General features: G+C 31.6%; 1 protein-coding gene across 20 annotated transcripts in view; it reads right to left on the bottom strand.

The window, feature by feature from the left end:
• The window catches only part of LOC130446240 (PDZ and LIM domain protein Zasp), a 96,408-nt gene that overhangs the window by 47,562 nt on the left and 21,613 nt on the right, over nt 1-27,233 (bottom strand). For all 20 annotated transcript variants that reach the window (XM_056782444.1, XM_056782479.1, XM_056782363.1 and 17 more), the window contains exon 2: nt 1,540-1,691. In XM_056782444.1, coding sequence (XP_056638422.1) covers nt 1,540-1,691 — 152 coding nt within the window. The remainder of the gene's footprint in view (nt 1-1,539; nt 1,692-27,233) is intronic.

Raw genomic sequence — 27,233 nt, 5'->3', positions numbered from 1 at the left:
ATCATTAGATATTTAGTTTATTATTGTCGATTTTTGAAGGGCTGCATTCTTTTAAAATATGGAAATAGCAGATATCGATTCAAATGATGATGAAGTATTAGTAGAATGTATGGCTCCATATAACGCAGAAGGATAAAAATACTCCTTTAAATCTTTTACCGAGAAAGTCTTAAGAGAGGTATTCAATCTGCTATAATCGATTTATTAAATGGCGGCAAGAGAAAAGAATCAATTCTTGTTTTTGCGAAAATGTGTTAATGGTATATGCATAAGAACTCTAAAAATCTAAATCTAAAAACCAAATAATCTTTGGACACATCACTCGACACTATGCAGCAGTCTTAATATTAACATGATTTGGATATTAGTGTTTGAAACGAAAGGCACTGATAATCAACATATTTACAAATATGGCGTTATTACCGTAAGCAAGAATTATGAATATGTAAAATCGATGACGTCGACCATCTGGAATTTGTAGCCCTCATTAAATTGTTGAACACCAAAACAAACAAATCGAGATCATTCACTATTTTTAAACAATATATTGATCTTGGGCAATCCCAAATTTTTTCTTATTTATCAACAAGTCAAATGCACTAGAAAACAAATTTGGTAATGTATCGAGAGTAATTGTTAACTACCTTCATTAACCTTGATTGGTGTTTCGAAGGACGTCGGATTCTTTTCTGAAAGTAGCACGACGAGTCTATTAGGAGGTAGAACAGCGATGGTATTCTACTATTTTGTTGTTATGTAAGAGAAACTATTTTATCCATCAGTCCAATCTGATATTTGATTATTCGTGCAGTATTATAGGCATTTTTAAGCAAATGTAGGAGAATTTACCATTTCAGACCCTTGAAAATATCTTATTTTCATTAGGATGTTTATTTCAGCTGCAACTATCAAGTTAATGATGCGTTCTTCCTGATTTATTTCAATGTTTCATTGTTCAAAGTTCAATTATGTAGCTGAAATATTTCTAAAGCTGAGTATTACATCTCAGATTTTGTTAATGTAACAAATTTGTATGCTTAGTTTCTTCCAGCTTCTTCATTATGAGCTAACTATCAATTTGGAACTTTCCTATGTTTGCTTTAAGTTGATATTTATAAGATTTATCAATCACGTTATTTCAGAAGTAGTTCTAATTTCGATGCATGTAGACATGTTACCCTCTCGTAAAAAATAAATCCTTGAATAATGGCTGTATAAGCAGCGTTCGTTGATTCAAATCTGATGTTAAATCTGATCGATCCATCAGTGTTGAAAATTATGTTATACTTATAAAAGGCATGAAACTTTTTCAATTATATTTTATGATGCTGTGTAAGATCTGTAATACTTTTACAGATATAAAGTAATGAATAACTATAAATTTGAAGACTATATATTAACCGGTAGATTTGATAAATATGAAATAATTTAATCATATTTACCAAATTCGATGCTGATTATGTATAATCACCGGTAATTTTATAATCACCGATTTATAATTTTTACTGTAACACATATAGTCTTCATTTTTGTACCAACCTTTGAATGGTCATTTCGAATGAAGGGCCTGCTCTTAGTACGACGTCCTGTGCGTCTTTATGTCTCAAATTGAATACATCTGTGTTATTGATTTTGATCACTGAATCTCCTGCAACGAGTCCGGCTCTTTCGGCTGGAGAACCGACATTCACCTGTAACAATAGTAATACCTATCAAATATGATAATCATTAACTACAGAAGATTTCTAAAAATATACGACAATTCAACTTACACTCATTTGTGTGTATTTCTCAAAGAAAATGATGAAAGGATCAAGAAATTAAAAACAATGTTTTGGGTGAATGGAACAATAACTTGCATCAGAAGAAATTTCAGGGGTTGTAGTTTCATCAAAGTTAACTAATTTCGGTAATATTTTGATATTGCGCTCTTATCGTAGGCTTCTCTTGGTCAACATTAAAAACGTACTGTATCAAATTGAAATGCCACAATTCATGGTAGACTTGTGTTATTATAATAACACAGAGAAATTATTTCTTAATATACTAATAGAGGATATTTTTCACCGCCCGAGAAATTCTCTGATTTATAGATTATAGAACATTTTATAGAATCCGTGGAAAAAATATTGATTTATACATTGTTTGGGATCATAGAACACCTATTCAAATGTCAATCTATTTTTCGAGATTCTCCTCTACTTACTTGACGTTCTATTCATAAACAACAGACGAGACCTCAAGATTCACTTATTCGCATTTTTTCTGTCACATAAGTCTTTGGTGGAAATTTTTAATTCATTTGACGTTAATATGCATGTGAATTCCGTGCCTAAGAATTACTGTAACCTCCTCCATAATTCTAGATAATATAACCAGTAGATATGGAACAATTGATAATTACTTTATAGATTTATTAGACCTTGAGGCAGATTTTGTCAAATATACCATGCCACAGATTCCTTTGAAATAACATCATCAGCTCTGAAAAATTTTCTCAGTCAACAGAAACTGTTTTTTCATTCAATTTACTCAATTTTTCATTTGCCCGTCCGAATAGAATTTTATAATCAAATTTTCATTAATAGAGAGAGAAATGCTTTGTTGTCAAAAAATTATTTACAATTTGTAGACAAAAGCTTGTGAAAACTAAAAAACAAACATAAAAATTACTAAACTAAGATAAAACAAATAAAATAAAATTTCAATATACAGAAGAAAACCACAATGGATAACAAAATTATAGGTTCGTAGCTAAAATTAAACCAGTATGCAGCATGCCCGGTATTAAATATTATTATTAGAGTCAATTACAGAGTAGGAGGCAATTTCCATTAAATTTGCCATGAAATTCTATTAGTTCCTCCAAATATTATGTTAGTTCGTTGGATCAGGTTTTTCCAATCATTATTTCAGTTGATACTACACTACCCTTCAACAATACTACACAATTTCAGCTCTGCAGAAGAATTTTCTTCCAATATCAGGGCTATTCCTGATACCTCCACATACTACATAAAACGTTTTTTCTCCTCTAAAAATAACCCAACGAGTACCTGTCATAGTCTCATCATTGTGATAGGATAACAAACATAAATAAAAGAAGAGGAAGAAAAAAACACTAATGAAATTCATATTAATTTATTTCAAATAAAATTTCATATACAAATCCTTTAATTGAACAATTGAATGTGCGTAATACCAAAAACATTATAGGGAAACTTTATTCCTTAGATTCCTCTTTTCTTCTAAAATCCTTTTGAGCTCCGTCAACTCAGGATTTTCTTCTTCTTTTTGAGAAATTTCTACAATAGGCTCTATTGTACATTTTGGTGTTTTTCTCATCTGCGTTATCATATCTTTATAATTTTCAATCATCTTCTGCTGTTCAAGTTTTTTGTTTATTATTTTATTTCGTTTCTCTTCTAGTTCCTTGGTGATGTTCATCTTCTCTATAAAAAGGCGTTCGTGTAGCTCTGCTATCGACATTTCACAGAGAAGCCCCAAATTTGCAGTTTCCGTGGGATCAAAGTCTTTTCTAAAAGTAGTTGATATTGAAATGGTAATTTTAATTAATTTATTTTTGGGAAATTTTATTTCTGGGTGTACCTGGCATATACCCTATAGACATTATCTTTCATTCAATATTGATATAAATATTGAAAATATTAACAACAACGTAATCAGTAATAGAAAAGATGTTGTTTAGCATCATCTGCAGATAGGGACAATTGAATCTAGATAAAGCTTTTGAAAGTCCGATCTGCAAATTGCAACCCGATTTATAGCTCCGCCTACAATAGTACACTGGTGTTGGCGTTCAAATCAACTGCCACAAGAATCTCGGCTAACCCTCACAGACGTAAACAGCAACAAATCATCATCATCAATACCGATCTTGCAAACATTCTAGAGTGGAAGCAATATAATTGACTTTAATGCAACAAAGACCCAGGCTGCTATTTTTACCCAGAAGGCTGGCACTCCGGCTAGGAATTTGGTCCTAACTAGACGTAAAATATCCACATCGCCGCAAATTCGCTTGTTCGGTGTTGAGGTTGGATCTATCACATCCAGTTCTGGCTTAGTCATATGAACGAATTGGCTAAGGCTATCTAAAAAACTTGGAGCACTCTTTAAAAAAGCTATATATCCGCACTAGTTTTTAATCCTCTACAAGGCCAAGATTCGCCCATTGAGGCGTACATTTGGTGCTCGGTGCACTCAACACAGAAGATTCCACTGATAGGTGATCCAGCGTTGATTAGAAGCTTGGACAGCTTAGAACATAAAAGAAAGGCCTCTGACCTGCTCTGTTTTACCGATACTATGCTCTTCCAAACTGTTTAACATATTCCCACCTAGAGCAGTATTTTATAGACAGGCAGAGAAGTGCTAGTCTGTGGAATCAGCTACTTTCCCGAACACTAAAACCTACAAAAATTCAAGATCAACATCCACAGGCACCACTCGAACTACTCGAGTGTAATAGGGTTACCACTCTTGTGCTTGCTTCTAGCTTAGAAGAAAATTAGGAGAATTATCATCAATTGTTGCTGATGAAATACTTCAAAATAGATGTTTGGGCTTGTAACGAGTATCCACACTCCATGATCGTTATTTTTTCTTTCATTACTATGCCTACGAGATATATATATATATATATATATATATATATATATATATATATATATATCAATCTCAAATTTCTCATTAAATTAAAAAAAAAAATCTGACTGAGTGCTATAAATTGTTGCAAGAGACCCATGGGGACAATTCTCTATCTCGTGCGCGTGTTTTTAAGTGGTGTAAGTGCTTTAGTGAAAACAAATCAAAATTCAAGGCATTGTTGATCGGTTTTTCCGACATTAACGCTATCGTGATGACTGAATGTGTTCCATAACGCGCTATCTGTGAAGCAGTATTTGGCCTGTTAGTGCACTCCAGTGCTCGAACACCCGCTTTACTCACCAGATTTGGCACCATGTGATTTTATTTGTTTCTAAAGATAAAATCTGCTCGGATCAATGGAAAAAACGTATGGAACGATGTGTGGCGAAGGGAGGGAAGAATATTGAAGGGGAGCATTCGAATGTAGAATAATTTTTATAATAAAACCCTTTTTCGTAACCAGTCTCGATATTTAATAGCCAAAACTGGTACAAAATATGGCCGCATTTAGCATTTGGTCTCCTTTCATATCTTACTAAGAACCACAGCTTTTGTGGAGGTTGGCAAGAAGAATTCTGTTCAAATACATGCAATAATCCATTAAGAAAAGCTAAAGAGAATATTGGAATTCTCCAACTTTTTGTAAATAATAATACTTCATAAGCTCTACTAGCTGTATACCTGGATTCATTCATTTTCCTATTCATTTCATGGATAGTTTTAATTTCTTGTATTAACTCAATCTTTTTCGCAAGTTCAGCGGCTTTTTCTTCTTCATTCTTTTTTAACATTTCTCTAAGTTCGTGCTGCTGAATTCTTACTTCTTCCTGTTTCTTTTCTAGTTTTCTTTTTTCTGATTCTTTCATATCAACTTTGATTTGTTGACTCTTTTCTACCTATTTATTCATAATTATCATAAATATTATAATTATCTGTTTCATACATGAAATGGTACCTTGGCTTTCATTTTTTCTTGTTCTATTCTTCTCCACTCTTCTAATTTTTCGGCTAATTCGATTCGTTCAGCAATGATTTCGGCAGATCTTTGTTTGTTATTATCAATAAGTTTTTTTTTCGCTAAAATCGCTTCTTCAAATGTAATCAAACCAAGTAAATGTTTTTTCTGTATACTTTCTACTGCCTTTTTCTCTGCTATTTTTCTTTCTTCTTGCTCAATTTCTGCTATCTTTTGCATATTATATCCGCCCTTAATGATATTTTCTAGCTTGTTTATTTCTTCTTCGTGTTCTTTTAAAAGAAGATAAGCTTCTCTCAATGTTGTTGTGGTGTTGCCTCTTATTTCTACTTGTTTCATTGGGGGAGCCTTAAAATAATTATTGATATTATTCAATGGAACAATATGATCTATTGATCCTACCTTCTTGAATCATTTTGATGGTATTTTGGTGAATTTAACAAAAATATGTGCTTTTAACAATTTAAGACTACTTCCCACAGATAAATTAAAAGCAAAATGAATTGGCCGAGGAAACAAGAAACAGTTTACTAGACTGAATTTAGAGGAATAGACAGAAAAGGTTTAGGAAATACTTAAAAAATATAGCAAATTTATAAGACAAACAATGGGTTACCAAAGATTGTAATAGAAGTGGATGCGCACCTAACAAAACCATTAGAAAAGCTGAAAAGAAAGTGCTCGATAAAATCGACCAAATCTCATGTAGAAAAGGGGAGGAAAATGATGAGAAAAAATAAAAGTACCCGAACAATATTGTGAAAAATACCAGTGTTTTGGAAGATTTTAATCACGAATAACCAAACTAGTGATAAGAAGACTTACATTTTTCCGTACTTTCGGTTCTGTCGGCGGAGGCTCAGCACTTTTGATGGTTTTAACTGTTGAAAGCCTTGCATTTTTAGAATTCTGAGCCTCCTGAAGTAACTTTTGAGCTTTTGCGACATTCTCTTCGTGTTTTATCCTCAACTCTTGTTGTAATTGTAGATAAGATCGTTTATCATAATTTACAGTGGGTGTTTCAGGTTCTACAACAGGAGTTTTGGGCGTATTTGCAGGAGGGTAAGGTGAACCATAATGTTTCGTTCCAAATTTGAATTCTTTAGGAACCGTAAGATGTTTGTGCGGAAGTTTTTTTAGCTCTTCTATATGAATATACCTAAGCAATTTAGAGACAAGACATTATTTGTTGATGTAGTGATTTTTATACATACTTTTCGATAGTTTTGAAAGCATTGGCTCTATTCATAAGTGGTTCCATTACGTGGTGGATAATGAATTCATTGTCAAAATATTGTGAACAACAATTCACTATGAACTGATAATTTGCTTCGGAGCTTAAGAAATTTAGTAATGGTTTTGTATAATAAACAGGATCCTCTACAATATCTTTGACGTTATCACAATCCAGAATGAAGATGCAATAGAATATCAAGACTTTAACCCGATTCTCATTCACTTTTCTCAACTTTTGTGTTGTTATAAACCGTTTCGCTATTTTCGAAATAAATGTTTCGCATTGAATAAAACGTAGAAAATAATCTACGAGGTCGTCTTCCGTAGATAATTTGCGACTTTTGATACATTGTTGAACAAAATCAATTTCTGTTAAATAATCAGTAGCTTTATATTCTTCATAGAATTTCAGTAAGGTTTTTGCGATATTTTTCATCGTTGTGGAACCTTTCAATAGTCATGTCAAACGTCTATTTACTGACATCAACAATCAAGAATTTTTATGTGCAGATATGATTAGTTTTTAATAACCAATAGCAACATAATTTGAGAGAATTTGGTAAATTCGATCCAATGAAAATCATCATCATATACCTTATCGAGAGAGTTTAATCTTACTTTGTTTTGGAGTGAACTTAGTAGATTCATACACTTTGCAATGTGACATATTAGAAGTTTTAATGAGGAATTCAAAAATCCATAAGTTGATTATAAGTAAACAACGTGTACCATTACTGCAAAATAAAATTGATTCGAGCAAATTACTCTGTTATAGACGGGACTCTAGGTGTTGGGACTATCCTTATACATATTCAAATTCCTGATTCAATGTCTTATTATCTAGATATGGCAATTTTAAGGAAATCATCATAATAAAGTACCTTCTCATATTAACATACTTCGTATACCTCTTGTCCTCTGGTATCTTCCATGCAACTCATTTCAAGAGTCTGTCTTCGCCATTCGTTTCAAGTGAGCTAGCCATTGTAACCTTCTTGTCTCTATAATCTTATAAACATCCCAGCTCTGTCTGCCTTCCTCCAAGAATTCTTCTTAGTATTTACTTCTCCCATATTTTATAACCCAGGTTTAACAGGCGTACGGTGGGTCTCAAAATTGTTTTACAAATTCGAACTCTCGTAGATCTAAAAATCTCTTGCGATGTTAATATTCTTCTAAGGCTACCTGCGCAGCTGTTATTTTGTTTTGATATTGATATTTCAAGAATGAATGCGATGGAAAACAGGTTAGTCAACATAACTAACTTGGGAATACTTCAGAATATGTTTCTTTTCCGTGTTTCCCCACTTAATATCTGGAAAACTATCAGTAATGTGATGACTTTGATCACACCAATTGACCGGCTTCTCAATGAGCAGATTAATCTTTTTACATGAGCTCTCCAAACATGAAGAACCCGAGATTTATTGTCAGCTCTAATTCTGAAATGGTCAAAAATCAGACCTTTTATACGGAGTAATAGACTCTTTTTAGTTGTTTGTTGTGAATTTTCCTCACAAGAAATAAAACTAAAACCACTTGCATGACGTCCTCACCTCACCAAATGAGGAAAAATTACGAGAAAAAAGCTGGAAAGAATGTTGAAAAAGTATTGTAAACTATTACAAGACTTTTATTTTCTTATTTATCGTATTTATTTGTTTTATTTTATATTTTTTTATTCCAAGAATACGCTGACAAACAAGTTCATCAACATAATTAACGTAGAGATACTTTATAATATGTGATCTTTTTGGTCACCCCAAATGAGAGGCTTCTTAAAAAGTAGCAAAAAACTTTTTATATGATTTTTCGTGGTAAATTGTATGACCGATATAAGGAACCCAAATTTTATCTAGATTAACAACTCTAATGTCAAAATAATTGAAAGTTATACGGAATATACAAACTTCTTGGTTGTCTGTTTGTTTCTACATTTCTATTCTACATTTTCTACATAAGTAACAAACACGATCATTCAACAACTGAGTTTCATTATCTAAGTATTCTTTCATGGGTTTCAATAATGCTGCAAGGTTAACGCTGTCATTGTCATAAGTCTTAGTTTATTTTATCAATTGGAGGAATTACATTCTTCTATAGGCTGGGAAGATACTTCTTTGAAGCTTCATTTTTGGTCGATGACCTTCAAGGATATCTATGGATGCGTTTGTATTTGGAAGTAGTAGTTGGTTGAAGAGAGATAAAGTAAAAGCTTATGTTCGAGTTTCTGGAGATATTTGAGTTGGTGTGTGTGCTGTTGTTTTATCTGAAGTTAGCAAAGCTATAGGTGTCATGTGTTAGGTAATGAATTTTGGTATAAGGTGTGTTGAGAAGTTGATTGGAGGTATTTTGAGTAATTCTGGTGGATGTATTAGTTAAACAGGTTGTAGCATGGTGATCACTCTGTTTAAAAAATGTTTAGTTTTGGATTATCGATACGATGTTTGGTCAAAATAGATAAGAAAATATTCAGCCATTTATATGGGAGAGGGGCTACGAAAACTTGTCTGAAAATACTGAGTATATGACTATAAGTGAGATATCAGATACTTGATTTAAGCCTAGTTTTATCAATTCTTCTTCAATTATGTTTCAAAGTTAGCTTGGACATCCGTTAGATAATATTAAGCGTGTTGATGGATTTATTAATCTTCTAGCGTGTATTACGCTTTCTTTTATGGCTATATACCCTATTTTTTCAATAAATTTGTCTACTAATGCTTTCAATGGTAAATATATGAACATCCTAGTATATCATATGCGAGATGCAAATATTAAATCCTCAGAGTTTAGGTGATTACTTAATCTTTCGAGTTGTTGAGGAAGTGATTTATGGTATTGAATAGAATGGCTTGTTGTCTATTTGGATGTAGGATGCTCCGTTATTGATTGGCTGCTTTTGCATATGACATTTTGTTGTCGATTTGAAATGACATGATTTGAAATATACCTTACTTTGGATCGAAATCGGCACAGTTCAAGAGCTACGTTGTTCGAAGGACAACGGTTTGTCGATAAAAAAAATTGCTTAATTCAATTACTTGTTAATAGCTTTTGTTTGAAATAATTTCGATTTGAAATGGATGTTTAAAAATCAAAAGTTAATAATAAACAGTAATTTTATTCAGACATGGATTGCACTTGATGTAAACAAATCACTAATTATCAGGATTTCCTACTATTCAAAATTTTTCAATTCGATAGGGTGTTTGCTTTGATATTTTTAGATGGAGATGCTTGAAACGACGTGTATGGCTTTCGAATTCAGGGTAGCTCTTTCCTAAGAAAGTTGAGAACTACTAAGAGTTTCTTTTGAAACAAATAATTTTAAAAATGTTATTTCAGAAATTATTCAGCACTGATTTATGATGCTACACTCGGTTCACAATTTAGGTCATAAAAACTATGCTTTCATTTTTTCTCAATGATCGATTTAGATAATAACTAATCGGCCACGGGTCCAAGTAATGAATTTATTCCAAATTACATACTATCTTTGTATATAACGAGTTTTTTAGTTTTTAGTTTTTAGTTAAAATTAAAAGAATATTTTTTGTCGATAGACAACCTCATATTAAAAAAATTTTTCGTGGAAAATTTTTTATGTAAGAATTGACGGCTCCCAAACAATTACCTTCCCTCACTTCCTAGCGAAGAAAATATTTATATAAAGCTGTAAAAATAACAAATGACACTGTTAGATGATAAGTTATCAACATTTTTATCATCCATGACCGGTGTCGTTGTTCAAGGTGATATTATAGCTGACGACATCGGACTATATCAGTAATATATTGTATGAGCTAACGCTTGGAAATGGAAATGGAAATACACATAAAATTATCATCGTTTGCATGTGTATGATCAAGAAAACGAAATTATGTCTGATTCATGCTTTGTGAATTGTGTCTGTTCATATTTTATTGTTTGGTTGTAAACAGAAATTAACTTCTATTAGAAATGAAAAAAAATACAAAATATAATCAAGGTACAATTAAATATACTGGGTAAGGCTGAAGACCGAAAAAATGTGATATTTTTTACGTATGATGCCATCGTATAATATTTTGATTGCATCACCATATTTTTATATGGTGATATATGATATTTAGAAGGTCTCTAGCGTACGAATTCAGGTTTAATAAAATCAAATTCACATGAGAGTACAACTATTAAATCCTGAGTAATCATCGCAGTATGCCGAAAAATGTATATCGAGGATACTACTAGAACTATTATTTGAAAGACAGTAAATGATTGAAGCATGGCGGAATTAAGTGTATAGATTTAAAAGAAGACTAATTTGAAAAATGAAATTGGAAACTTTATAGACAACTCTCGTTCATTATATATCTTCACGTGTCAGTGGAAGATTTTTCTAAATCGATCACTGAAAAGTATAAACATAGTCGAAATATTTTAATCAAACAATACGCCCCCGAGTTACATGTGAAGTCGAGCTTTAGCGTGTTCTAAATTTGAATTTTGGCAACCACCGATATGAAAGAAAATACCCGCCGCTATATTTACGTTCAGTGATAACTGCTATTTAAATACAAGTTACAATATCACACTAAAAATAAACAGTGTGGATAGCAATATGGAAGGAACCTCGAATTTCATAAATCAATATTATTATAGATATTTATATACTAAGGATCATTATAAGATCTAAATGTTATGGCGTATGTCATAATACAGAGACCTACGTAGATTCGAAAATATTGGACAGAATTAAATAGAAAGAAAAAAATAAAGAAGATAGCCAGAAGTTCCTCACTTTAAAACCACTACGTTGGAAAGTCTCCTTTCAATAAAAATCTTAGTTTCAAATAGCAGATTCAACAAATAAATTTTGCAACAAATCCCCAAAAAAGTGATTCACATTCCAATTGTATAAATTTATTTTATGAGACTTCTTTTTCACCTTTTTTATATACCATTCCTTCATTAAGTGTTTTCAATTTTATTTGTGTTGAAGTTTTAGCTTTTTTATGCAGCAAAAGACGACTCCTATACTAGTAAAGACTTAATGACGACGTATTACAATATTCAATATTTTTATGTTTTTACATAGAGTCGAAAACGTTAATATGCAGATATCTGTAGAAAAAAAAACAAAATCAACGGTTATAGCAAAAGAGCCTACAAGATGTAAACTAGCTGTGAACAACAACCGAATTCTTCAGTGTATTTAATGTCGAGATCACAACAAGAGATATGAACCCAAGTAAATAAGTCCTCAGGAGCGGACATAACAAAAACGAAGAACATTATAAGGGCAGCATAGATGAAAGCAAAAACTATCAAAGGAGTGAGCCATGATATCAAATAAGAAGCAAAGATCTGAAAATTCGGGATATAGTACGATTCGCGATGTCGAGGCGTCGATATTGGAGAGACCACGTCGACAGAATGATGGGCTAAATGGGCAAAGGATTAAAAATCAACTTCAAGGAGACCTTCCCAAAAGATGGCACGACCGGACATGTACTTCTCAAGAAACAGATTAGTAGAAGAAACAATACTAAGACTTAATAAAATAGTAAGAAGAAGAACTATAAATCTCACGTTTATTTTTCAATTTTTTGTAATTACTTGTGAACCAATTTTATTGTTTAAATGTTATCAATGAAGTGTTTTCCATGTACCAAACGCAAGACAACTAAGAAATTCCTACTTAGATGAGTGTTTCAACACTGAAGCATTTAAGAAATACTTTTGCTACTAAATTGATATTTTTTTATAAACGTGGAAATAGAATAGTTATAATTTCTACTTCTTAAGCACTATAAAAAACCAATAAAAATATATGTAATCTCTTTTTGCAACCTAACCTAATTCAATTCAATGACATGAACGACAAATTACTCACACTTGTAAGGATATAGTCGGTGTTTTATATTTATCGTCTGGGAGACCTTACCTCAAAAAAACGACCGTCATTTTATCACCAAAGAAGTACTTATTGCACAATTGAATCAGATACAGTCGTAATTTAATGATATATTTACCATATTATAAGCTTGTTTTTGTATCAGTCGTCCTTTTAAGGTTTGAGTTGATGACTGATGATAGTTCGAGGAAGATCTGGGTTAGGTTACTTCAAAAGTTGCAGATTTAAATGAGCTATTATACCTTGTTTGTTAACCAGAACCATTAAAAATGTTATTTGCCGTTTAAGTGATTCGATATTGTAACTATTTATGCCATATGTCGATTTGTAACAATGTTGGTAATTGAATTGTAATTGAGTAATTTTATCATTAAACTTCATACTTGACAATTCTAATTAAGTAGCTTAAAAATTCTAGAATGCATATCTTAATTTTGATATTTATCATTTCCCTTTGAAGAATGTTGGGATATTAGTACTCAGAGAATCAAAAATACTCGATTAGAATTAAAAAATTCAAATCCAATCTTTGTTGAACCATATATTTTTTGATAATACGTGTTTATACTCAACTTTTTCACTCAAAATTTCTTCAATTACAATTGGTTCATAATTTTCACTAGATCACTTCTGGAACTTTTCATTCCTTTCTACGTTTTCAACATATGGTCTATTATCATCTTCCTTCTCCTGTCTTCTTGTCTCCAATTCCTGTTCTATTTCTCAGTTGGTCTCTAGATTCTTTATTTCCTTTATATCACTGTTTCCTGTAATTTTTCTGGTTAGTTTATGTAACTTCACTCTTCTTTCCTTATTATAAAAATTATTTTTTATTAAAACACAGTTCTCTTTTGAATTTATCTTTATTTTGATAATCATTATAAATATAAATACGCAAATTGTCAGTGTCAATATCATATTTTGATAAAGACTTAAAATTAGTCGATTCGTTAATTTTTATCTATTTTTCAGAAATTATTTAAAAAACTCATGTTGAAACAGAAGATACCTAAAATCAAGAACATCCAGGAACATAAACATCAAAAGGTCTAAGAAATAAGAAATTAAATAAATTTACAAATAATATTGACCTAAAAACGTCGAGCGTATCTGGTAAAAATTTGATGCCAATCGGTTGGTTTCCGTTGTCAGCCATTTGTTTTTACATTACATTACAACTGTTTCTTATAAAATGATGTTTTTGTTTTATTATTATAAACTATCTCCTCTGGTTTTGGAATCATAATTTCCAGCAGTTTCTTTTGTGCAAATTTTATGTAAAAATTTTGTACTATTACCAGAATTAATCTTATTTATTATTCCTCGCCTTGTATAAAATGCACTAAAATTGTTTCTACTTCCTGTATTCTGCATTCCTTTAGTAGGTACAAACCCGCATTTTATTGGAAACATATTTGAAGGTGGTTCGGTTAGTTTGGTTAGCATTAATTCAGACGACAACAGAAAAGAACAAAAAGGTTGCAGTCATCGGAATTCAAAATATTCGATAGCGTAAAATGCGAGTCGCTAAAAATAAATGATTTATCCAGACGGTTACGGAAAACTTTAATTACTAGTATTAAAAAGTAATTAAAAAATAATAATACATACATGAAGTACATAGTTCTAATAAACATAATAATAACAATTCATTGAAGCTTGTATAATAATAAGATGTAGGGAATAAAATACCTTATCTCTCATCTTTCTATCGAGATACCAATATAATTATACAGGATGTCCTAATAATAGTAGTTAGCCGTTGTTAAGTGAACAACGCAAAAATGTTTGTCTTCGATTTTCAACTCTTTCTCTTTCTCTTACGAGAGATATAAAGAGAACCAATAAGAATAACTTTCAATAGTATGAAATAAAATATAAAAATCACATATACTAATAGGAGTAAGTTAATTTTAACAACAATGTTTACTGCTACTACAGCAACTATAACAATTATACTGACACCCGTTTGTATAACATTCGACGCCTGATGACGATAACTTGGTAATCGAAACCCGCGTAATAGTATGGGTAATGAGAAATGGGTTTCGTATGAATATCACCAACAGTTTCAAAAGTGATTTGCAACTAAAAACAACAACAATTAGGTCGTTGGATTTAATAAACTGTCTCCACTGCTTGGTGGAAATCTGTAAGTACTCCTTTAGTCCGAGCAAAACTCACACAGCAAAACATGTTCCTAAAATGAGGTTAAAATTAAGACTATAAACAATAACGGCATCAACTAAAATTACACTGGATAACTTTTTTCGTAACATCAAACAAACAAATTTTGATTGTGCTAAGGCCACTACAAAATAATATATAATGAAGAATTTGACGCTTCAGGTGTTTTTGTGACACCGAAACATATATTTTCGTAAAAAGTACAAACATTAGCTACATTTAGATATATTATGGCTTTCTATAGAATGGATGCTTTTGATTTTCGTAAATATTTGACTTCTGAAAGAGTTTTTTCACTCTATTTCCCTTAATAGCGCTGTTCCGTTAATGAAATATTCTGATGGAACCTCTTGCCTGGTTTGTCACCCATGGCAAATTTGCGAGAAATAAATCTAAATGAGAATTTAGTACATGTATTTTTGAAGATAGATTACATCCTTAAGCTTTATATGGCATCGCAAGTTAATTTATTATCATTCATTTCCAGATCATTCATGTTTCCTCTTGTTCTTTTTTTTTCCTCATTGGATTTGGGAAATGTCTCTTTCAGATGCCATCTTTAATCATAAATTTTTATTAGGCCGAGCTTCATGTACTTCATTTTTAACATTTTCGTTGCCTATAGTGGGTGATTTTTGCCACACTTCGTATGTATAGTGACAATTTCTATCCCTACTGTCTTAGAAAAAGTGTAATGACACAAATTTTTCATGCCTGTTCACAGAACCCAACAAAGGAAGTTTATTTCCGTTTGTGGTAACACTGTTTTCAAACTAGTTTTTTAGTGAGTCAAGGAGCAGTAGTAATTTCCATCAAATTCAATGAATTCATCAAACGTTATTACAATAGATTAATCACCTGCTTGCACATGCACCTGTTTTATTTCAACATCACGATGTTCAAAATAAAAAATTTTCGGAATCAGAAGGAACTAAATTACATTCATTTAAACTAGACCCCAAAAACTTGGCCTGCTTTTTAAACAGAATCAAATCACGAACTTTTTCGTTTAAATCACTTGTGTCAATAGATGCGGTTGTTCTGAAGTTGACAACTCATAACTAAGTGTCTATCTCGAGATACCTTATCGTGCTGATTTAGAACAAGTTCCTGAGTAGAATCCTAACCTTTTGGTTTTGAGGCTTCGGCACAGGAAGTTTGATACCACGTGGAAAAGGTATGGTAACAGAATACAAGTATGAAAACTGAATAGTATATTTGAACTCGGTTGACATGCATGCCATTGCTGGAATCAAACAAACATAACAATCTGACTCTTTGGTTTTATCCAAATCATTGGTTTAGCAAATAACATATTTCAGGGCTCTTGTTTACATCAACCTCATAGCACACGATACAAAACATTTATGTGGAACCCAGTATATATCTTGATTTTTCACAGAAATTCCGAAGCTGAGATGAGGAAGTTAATTCTCCACACACATGACAAAACCTCTTGAGATTGTTAGAACACATTCTTATCAAGTCGTATAAATGAAACTGGAAGTGATTGAAACAATATTATTATATATTGTTAATGAGCCCACATGAATAAAATTATCACAATAATAAAAATTTCGTGTGACAAAAAAGTATTTTTCTATGATCTCTTGTCAAGATCACTGGTTAGTTCTATTAGATGTTTTGTCACTTTCCTTCTGCTTGGAAGAATATAATCAGTAGCAGTCTATACTAGTATAATTTTAAGAAAGCGAATCGAAAATTTCCACTAGTTAACGTTAATTCTATTAGATATTTCATCACTTTCTTTCTATCGAGAAAAATAGAATCAGCAGCAGTCCATGTTACAGATCTTTTCACACTTAACCCCAAAGGAAACTGACTTCAACCTCAAAGGCAAGTGCGTAGCCGGGGCGAGTTCTGAAGGTGCTTCCTCGAATTTCTCACAAATGACCTCTTCACAATACCTTAGTTTACTCACGGTTTCTGTAGCTGACTGTATGGACGCGTTGTTAAAAGAAATGCTCAGCGACTTGACTTACATTTTATCCTTATTAACAGACCAAACTGTTGTTGTCTTATTTTCACACTATAAAGTGTATTCTGAATACTATTTATGGTGCCATCTAGAGTGCTTATCGAAAATATAGGTTCTTTCTTTTTAATATGTGTAAAGTAAATGTGGATTGGCACATTTTGACGTTAAGCACCGAAAGTATGTGCTTGATTCTATTAATAAATTCATGGCATTACATATTTCTTACTCAAAATTGAAAACAACATCTCATTAACTGAATTAATTTGTTTTTGGTTAGTATTAGTCACAATCATTAAACGGAACACTTTCTTACGTGGTCCGGATAATTTTACATTAAAAGTTACGCAAAAATGTGGGTATGGGTCAGTCAGGCGTTGAGCTAAATATGTAACAACGATCAAAATATAAGCAAAAGTTTCGTCATGAAATTAAAACTCTCTGTATTTAAACCAGATGATTTTTAGTAAATAAATTATGTATCTAGGGTTAATTATTTCTAAAAATACATTGACTTTATTGGAATTTTATAGCTAATAGTTAAATTCAGATTGTGGTTTGCGATATTTATTCCTCACAAATATTTATAGTGAAAATGGAATTGTATTGAATGCATCGAGATAGTTTATCTTGGTCTGATCTATTGTCAGAACGTACAATCTTCAATTTCTTCATTTTTTGTACCATTGATGAAGAATACTTTTCTGCGTACCACTGATAACGTAAAGTTGATATTTATCATCACTTTTATCCTTTCATTTATATACAATACAAACCGTTTTGAATATCTAAACTAACGGATTCAAAAATTTGTTGGTTTTAAATAGTAGTCTCTCAATACACCTTTACTTAGAAATAGTTGACTAAAAATATGGAAAATAGTGAAAGTTATATGCCGAGTACACCACCTGAAATTAATAATAGTGCAGAAGTGAACTTTGGATGTGTTGATTGAAAAAACAGAAACATGACGAGAAAAACTATGGAATGTCTGTTTTTTCAAATATTCGAAAATCTAAAATCGCCATCAATTTGGTGTATTCACTCGTTGCTGTCTACAAAAAGTGATATTGATTAAACTAAGTTCTAAAAGATGACTGCATAAATTGGATACAAACCAGAATAGCCAAAAACTTTTTTACAGAGTGAAATATCCATATTTTGTGCGCAATCACTGACGAAATTCTCTTACTGTACAAGGCACATGTGGAGTTGGAATTTCTGAAACCGTTGGTGATATTCATACTGAACACACTACACCAACACTCACAATTACTGTTTACCTTCAGTCTCTTGGTTTTCAAAACACGCATCAGACAGTGTTTGTGTAGTGGTAGTGTAAACAGTATTTTCAGAATAAGCTGCTGATTATCAATATTGTAATTTATAAAAATTTTTCTGTCGTGATCAAATTTTGTGTGCAATTTGAAAATTGGTGACTAAGTTTACAGTAGAATATTAAAAGTATTTGATGATGATTCTATGAACCGTGCATAAGTGTTTTATTGGCATAAAATGTACTAGAAGGTACGTAAAATCGTGAAGGACGAAACACAAGAAAGGAGACCGCTCGAGGTACTTACTGACACGAGCATGCAGTATTCTAATTTATCCAGATCGTAGGTTATAGTATGGTAAAATGAGATTTTGGGATGAAAAAGTATTGTAACACCCTCAAAACTGGCACATATTTTCGTAATAACAAGTATTTGAAGAAAACAATTGCTTATCAGAAAATGGGTGGCGGAAGACAAAAAATTTTGAGTTTGAAATGAGGAAATACATTTTTTTATTATACATTGAATCCCTAAATGCTCGGAAAAAATATATCTCATAAACTTTCCTACAGGAATTATTTCCAGCCCTTTTTTTGTACAATTCGTCGTTTTATCACAAATCGCGATTGAAAACGAAAATGTAAAATTGCCAATAGGGGGGGATTGTTGCAATACGGGAAAATAATCTTTAATAACTTTGTTGAAAGTGGATTCCAACTTAAAATTGATGTAATTCGTGATAAAGTTATATATACAGCGTCTAATAACAACCGCCCAACTAAGCGGTTCTTATTTGCCGGAAGCAGTGAAGAGTTCTACAGTAGAAACTCAAATAATCTATAGGTTTTTACAATAAAAATAAAGGGATCAATTTCAAGCCATGGATTTCATACACCGCTAGAATTTCAAGAAACTTAGGTAACTCCAAAATGCGTTTTTATAACAATTCAAAATTTTGCTGCTCCCAGGAGTTTCTTCGAAATTAAATAGAAATCTAAAGTACATGTTTTCCTTTCACATATCATCTCAAAATATTAACTTAAAACAAGATAAATGTAAATGGAGTAAATGAATAGGTTATCCTACATAATATATAATATAATCAAAAAATTAATTTTTTTGCCTTCCGCTACCCCTTGTTTGGTAAATCAAAAAGTGTTTCAATACTACTGGCTATTTTTTGATGATAGAAGAAGAAATTAATCTCAACCTCATGCAGATTATTATTCAAATTTTTGCGATGAAAAAGTCCCAAGCAAAAATGGTTCCGAAAAACCTTGCAGAACAGCAAAAAAATGTAGCATAAAACTGTTTCCAACAGAAAGAGACACTATAGTGATCAATAGCAATATTCTGGGTTATGAAAGTCGATCCTTTATTTCGATGCTTCATTTCACCTCGACAGGCCCTGATTGGAGGCTTAATAGGCGCTGAACGGTGCCCAAATAGAAATCGTCCTGCAACACGACAATGCACCCTGCTACTGTGCGTTTAGACTGACACAGATTTTAGCTCCCAGATTGTGGAATTCCAAATAACGGTCCTAAGGGTACGAGTTTTTTAACTTATTCAAAATATTTATTTGATATCATTTTTGTTTGCTAATGAAACATATTTGTTCAGTGAAGTGTTATTCTTTTTTATTCAAAGTAGACAAATTATCTAATAATAAGTGGCTAAATATCGCGCTTGCTATATTATTTTGATAAGTGCACTCCACGTATCTAGGCAAGTTCTTTGCTAGTTGGGTAGCCCTGCCAGAAATCGGATATAAAACTGCTAGTTCTGATCAACCTTATCAGGATCATGGTTCGAATTTATGCAATTATTGGATTGTGATCGGTTCTTCATAATATGGGATTTTCAATTAAATCTTACATCGACTTCAAAGATTCTGTTACAAACATACCAAGCTTATAAAAGGGCATTAAAAATGCATTTTTTTCAAATAAATAGATAAAAATTATTACAGAAAATATACTTAAGAATGGCAAAAGAATGAAGAAAGGTTATACAGATACAACAACACGAAAATGAATTTTTTAGACACTTTCTTTAAATTAAATTGAAGCAGACTATATTTTTAGTCCATACACATGAAATCACAAAATTAATAATGAACTTTATGTTCAATTTTTCAATTCCAGTTTGCTAGAAATCAAAAACAGTGTATTGTTATAAATATATTCATTTATCAAAATATGAAGTTGATAAGTAATATTTCATCCATAAAAATTTTTCTGGTACGCCCTATATAATTGATTTGATAAAAAACTGTTCAATAATTCAAACATCTGGTTCCCACTTAACAAAGATCTCTTTTTTTTAGATTTACCGACATCCTACAAAATACAACTCTGTCTGAGAACATCTATAAATAGAATGTAATAAGCTTCTTTAACGATATTAATAAATGGGAGAAGTTCCGAGTTTGCCTCAATGAGAATCTTGTACAATGAATTCCCTTGTTTGCATCAAAATTTCATCGTTCTTCGCTCAGTTTATTTTTATTCCTATATAATTACAAGCTGAAAGGTTATTTATCGATGATTTATTTGTAATATTCCTTTTTTCATACGAAACATATGATTACCAGTAGAATTCAAATGAAAAAAAAATATGAATTGGTCATTGCAAAAGTTCTCAAGTTCTGTATTTATGTGTATATATTATTATATGACTTCAACATAGTTATTTTTAGAAAACTGATATTTTCATAAAAATATTTGCGGTACTAAATATTGTAAGGGCCGGTTTCTTCACGTTATAATAAAGTACCAAATAATTATTATCCACATAACTTTAGTAGGAACTTTTAATTGTCGAATAAATGTTTACGGTTTTTTCACTCTAGTTGGTTTAAATGGAAACTAACTAATAAGTATTTGTCACTTTATTAACCAATAGTCTACTGTTGGTAACACCATGAAAGGTGCCTATAGAGCAATCGTCCGTGTATTGAATAAGGAAAGAAATAAACGTACAAATGTTCTATGATCTGTGTTTGTGACAACGATCTGTGATTAATTTTATTTGCACTTGCTTTGGTAAGATTAATGTCGAAGTAGTCGCTAGTTGAAGAAAGTTGTGTTCTGAAAGATCTGAAATCACCATTCATATTGAAATTGTTCTGTTTATCAATATATTAGAAGATAAAATTACAGATTGTCATACTTGGGAGAAAAAGGTGGACATCCAATTTGCTATTGCAAGAATGGAAATGTTATATTTAGAAGAGAAGCAAGCTTAAAAACAAATAGAACTTGTGAAGTTAGAATTAAAAATGAAAAAAAAAACAATACGAACAATAAAAGATTATGCAAATAATATTTTATGTGCTTATAATTTAATCATTGCATATTTCTAAAATAATCTACGAATTATTGTCGAACATTATGAGTTTCATGATTCTCTGGAATCATTTCATGGTTTTCCTCTTCAATATTTAGATATAACCAATATTTTCCTCATACAAATATATAACACTAGACATTTGGCATAAATTATTTAAAAAGGCACCTCATTCCTGTAGATAATACAGAAGATCGTCTTTCCCAAACTCCAAAGATGCAATGCAATTTTTTGTCCTTATTAGTGACTCATTATAAAATTTATTAACTTTGCAGGTGGATTGGAAAATGAAATTGAAAGGTAAGGGCGAAGGGGATGTCCACTATCTTCAAGCAGCATACCTTTACCCATTTCGCCAATTTCAAACCTCATTTTTATTTGTGAGTTAGCAAAAATGTGGATATCGCGAGTGGATCATGGCAATCTTGACACAATAATTAAAATTTTAAGCTTAGTATCACAGATAACTTATGTGTTGATTGAAAAGAAAGATTATCTGTTTCTAAGCAGCTCAGCATGATTTCCTCTTGAAAATTAGTGCAAAATGACGATATAAGACATGTATATAGTGCACCTAATACTCTGGAGAACCGAGCATTTCCATAGAATTCCTCAACAGTTTTCGTTTTTCCCGTTAGATGAAAAAAATTTCATAAATTTTTCTCGTAAAGAGCATTCACTGATTTTTTTAGTTTTGTAAACTGTGCTCTATTTCTTGAAAAATAACCTGGGCGCTCCTACAAACGGAACCGTTTATAAAGTTCATCATCGGACCAAAAATTGTAATGATCAAATTTATCACGCATCCATATTAAATATTTAATTATTTGTTTGACGAGTATTTCGAAAGATGAATCAAATAAATGTATAATAAATTAACCATTGATATATAATATTTTAGGTTAACTTTATACTAAACTCTTTAATTGACACTTGTAACTACCAATTACTTATTTGGCAAATAATTCGATTTATTCGAAGGTTTAATCTATTAGAAGGTGGAGAAATCGAATTTTTGGTTATTAGGTAAATAATAGTTATTAGGAAAACCGGGCCTAAGTCCCTTAAAATTAACTGCACACACTTCTTATTGTGTATAGAGAGATTATTGAAACTTGAACAAAATATTTTCCGTTCCTTATTCTTCAGACATGTATATCTAATAATTATTTTTCATGTTCTGTTCATCTGTTCGTTTTCTCTTCATATTTTCCTATACCTTATTATATTTACAGAACTCGAATAAGAGTGCACAGGCCTAGAACCAAACACTCTGAAAGCCTGAGCACCAAGCATTTTTCAAGCAGAAATTTATGCAATTGAAAAATTGTTTTATCTAGAAAGGAACTATTGCAAATAGGAAATCATAATTCTGTCCAATACACAGACTAAACTCGTTTCGGATTGCCTAGAAAAATTTTCCAGGACACACTGGAGTGAATGGAAATGAAATAGCTGATAAGCTCACTAAATCGGGGGCAGACAAGCCCTTCATGGGACCTGAGCCCATGGTGCATGCAGATTTTGTTGCACAGAGGAGGAAACATAACAAAGGTGGGATGGGAAGTTCGTAGGCTACCATAAGAAGAAATAGTTTTTATTGATTCTTTTTATTTATTTAAGTTGTCTCGAGGGTCAACGATTATAGTGGTGATTTACATATTTCGATATAATTTTTATATCACGATTTGTCTTTAACGTCAAAATAAAATTCAGTATTGACGATTACTCCTTGGTGCAAAATTTCTGTTCAATGAGCATCCTGATGAGGTCTGAGAACAAGAAAAGGTCTTTGGGTGCCCTCTCTGAAGAATACGGTGGATATAGAAGCAATTTGATGCCTAATTTATACAAATTTGTCATCGTTTTCATTAATTTTCGATACGGTGCATTGTCTTTATTTAACTTTATTTTCTTAATATTGAAATGGGGCCATTTTCCGCGATTTCGTCCTTCGAACGCCCCAACAATGATTTTTTCCTTTCTAAGAAAATCGGTAGATAGATAGATAGATAAATAGATAGATAGATAGATAGATAGATAGATAGAAAGATAGAAAAGCTGCTAATGAAAATTGACACAGGAAAATACAAAACAATGATAATAAACAAGAAAATAAGTCATAACTTTTGAATATCTTGGAACAGTAACGACAGAGGACGGCAAAATAGAAGCGGAGGTTGGTTACAAACAGAATGAAAAAGCAACAAAAGTTTCGAATTAAACTGTGTTCAATAAGAAGGAAACATCTAAAAAAGTAAAACTGAGCGTCTACAATACAATAACAATTCCAAAAATGACACATGGAAGTGAAACGTGGGTAACTAACAATAAAATAGATAGTTAAATGCAATCGAGATGAAGTACTATCGATAAATAGAAGGAAAAACAAAGATACAAAAAGATATTTGAGAAACGACTATTGTATAGAATTTTTACTTTAATAAATTATAGGTGCAATTATAATTTTTATACTAAACTCACTGCCAAGTTGCAAATTCTACTCAGTTTTGAATATATTAACCACAAAGTCTCCGATAAAGCTAAAAATAAACCCAACACATACTCATTAATGATAATGACTGACGTTACGGCACAAGCCAACTCCAGTTTGAAATACAGAGACGTATTTCTTCAAAAAATAGCAAAAGAATTCATGGTATTGAAAATTCTGGTTTTCATAAAAACATATTCACACAAAATTATGTAGGTACTAGTAATTTGTGGATGAAGCTATAGATCAACGCGAATCCATATTGAATCAAGTCTCACAATAAATTTTTTGTTTATTCCTCATTTATAACGAGTCTCAATGAAACTAGTTGTTTCACTTAATGACAATTGTAAAATATATAAATGTGCATATAATAAATTTCAATGTCAAGAGATTCAATAAAGTTTTATTTACGTGACCGTCTATAGATGCAAGGACAATCAATTAAGCAATTATTCTAACGGAAATTTATTCGTTAATATACTAAAATTTCGAGAAATCAATTAAAACGTGGAATATATTTGGAATTCAAGTAATTTGTTTTCACTATTATGGATATATTACTAATTAAATTTTATGGTATCTACAATAAATAAATATTGTTATTGACTTCTTTAAATTAACTTATCGCTGGTAATCACAGTTTTCATTGATCCATCTGAAAATTTCGATACTACATAGTTTTTATTAAAAAAATCATTTCAAAATGTTTTAACTTATTTCTCTCTTTCAGCAGTACTTTTATACTCCCAAAAATATTCCGTTAAATACTTTTTTCCGTTCCTAATCTTGCTCTATATTTCTTAAATGTTTTTTGTCAACATTTTTAAGCCAGCGCAACACGATTCTATGAATTAAATCCAACGTTGGAGGCTTGATAGTTCTTTGCATCGAGTGATTAACTTTCGATCGTATACATACTTCGATACCACAACGTTTGTGCCAAAATTCGCGTTCCAACTTTGGCTGAACATTGGACGAAGACTAAACACACCGCCGCAGAATTAATAAGAAGGTAATCAAAGACAAAACAATTGTTTTCTTAACGAATACCCACCAGACGACAACATGGAAAATCGATATAGTATATAAAACATTCGTCGAATCACATGCGCACTACGACCACACAATCATACCAGCGTCTAGCATTGGAAGCATTGGACTCATCGTGTGGTACCGGCTTAGGCTACGAGTAAGTGTTCGTCATTCATATTTCGACCCGATCAAAAAATTTTAAGAACGTTCGAACGAATAGTCGTTAAATTGATTCGCAGCTACAATTATGTGTATGACTGGTAAATTTTTTATCTGTGTATAACTTAAGTATAAATAAATGCCTTATTTCTGTTTTGTAGGTGCGTTTTTACTAGAGTACGGAGGTATTTCTACTATTGGATGGAGTTCCAGATACAACTTTGTTTCTTTGCAATGCTGCTCAAAAACCATCCATCCATAGCAACGTTTCGTAAGCTGCTTATTCAAAAAATCTGTATTTCTAATCGCTGTTTGATTATATTTCACGTGCCTCATTTTTCTGAATGTTGAAATTCTTTAGTGTTCTACTAGAATAGAATTTTAAAATAATATATTTTTTCTAATTTCTATTAGTAGAATTCCAAAATTAAAACTAGTTTTATTTCGAAAAAAGACTTTTAACTGGTAAGTTTTTCCTGGTCCAAAATATAAAAAAAAATTGTTTGAACTACCTTATGAATTTAAAAAACTTCTATAATCTTGTTGACAAAAGCCAATGTGGTGTGGGCAAAGTGCCGTGAGAAATAATATTTCTCACAGTGTGAGCAATATGTGATTTTGAAATTAAATAAGCTATGAGAAATACGTCAATTTTCATAGCAATTGTAGAAAAAAAACACGGGAATGATTGAGAACTTTAAAATTTCATTTTCAATTATATTTTGAACAGTTCTACTGATTTTTAGCTTGGTGGGAATTTAGGTAACTTCGAATATCTAAATTGACCGGACTATTCACACTTATGAATGTTTATAAAGACAAGGATAAATATTGAATTTGACTTTTGAACCAACAATTAATTAATATAATTATACCAAAATAATTATTCCAATTTAATTGAGAAGGTCAAGTTTCTTTTTGAAGTCATTATATATGACTAAAAACTAAAAAATTGGATTTATACTTGCTTCAATTTTCACTTAATAGTTAAAAGAAGCAGAACGCACTCTGGGTACGTTTAAACTTTTAATCTCATCCACTGAATATAATACGAGTGTGGTTCAAATTTAAACAGAAATTTTACCATAAAAAATTTAAGTTAGAGAGCTACAATTTTTTATAGTTTTTCTATATAGTCCCCGTCACACTCTACACCACCTCCCCGAAAGCTCTCAGATGCACTTTTTGTAAAAATCTCTCGGCTTCTCACGTAATTCTTCGCGCACGTGGAATTTTATTTCCGCATTGCTTGCGATTCGCAATTTACCAAGTGCCTCATTCAATGTACCAAATAAATAATAGTCGCACGGTGACAAGTCAGGACTAGTGTTTCCCAAACAAATTCGCGGAGAGACGGGCAAACTCACCAGCGTGTAAATTTCTGCTAAAAATTCAGAAGTCTTGATCCCCTCTGGTTGAAATAGCTACTTTTTTATCTGTCTTACATGAAAAAGTTTGTTAAACTACTGTCATACAGGCAGACGACAAGTTAAGGCTATGGCTAAGGCTAAGGCTATGAGTTTTAAACAAAAATAAACAAAACTTTTGGTTTTGGTTTTTGCTTACTTCTCAATATCAAAAGCTAACTGGAAAATAAGTATTTTTCTTATTCATTTTTAAGATCTCATGATCTGTTAGTTATGCAGGTTCCTCTGTATCAATTTCTAGGAGGTGAATTGCCAGCTGTCCATCCATCTCTTTGGTGGTCGTCCGGGTTCTGATTTCCCTATTAGTTTTCCCTATTCCCATACAAATATCTTTTTATTTGTCTCCTCCATCTTACGATGTCTTGCACCTCACATTGTTCCCTGATATCAGTGCTCCTTATTCGATCTACCCTTATTTTTCCCTGCTATAGTCCTGAGTGTTTTCATTTCGGCTTTTCGAAGCATGCTTCGGGAAATAAGTAATAAGTGTAAATCAGAAGAAATGAATTCTAAAATACTGAGCTA

This window comes from Diorhabda sublineata, chromosome 1, assembly GCF_026230105.1.
Source record: "Diorhabda sublineata isolate icDioSubl1.1 chromosome 1, icDioSubl1.1, whole genome shotgun sequence".
Classification (NCBI taxonomy): Eukaryota; Metazoa; Arthropoda; class Insecta; order Coleoptera; family Chrysomelidae; genus Diorhabda; species Diorhabda sublineata.
This window is presented reverse-complemented; position numbering and strand designations above follow the sequence as displayed.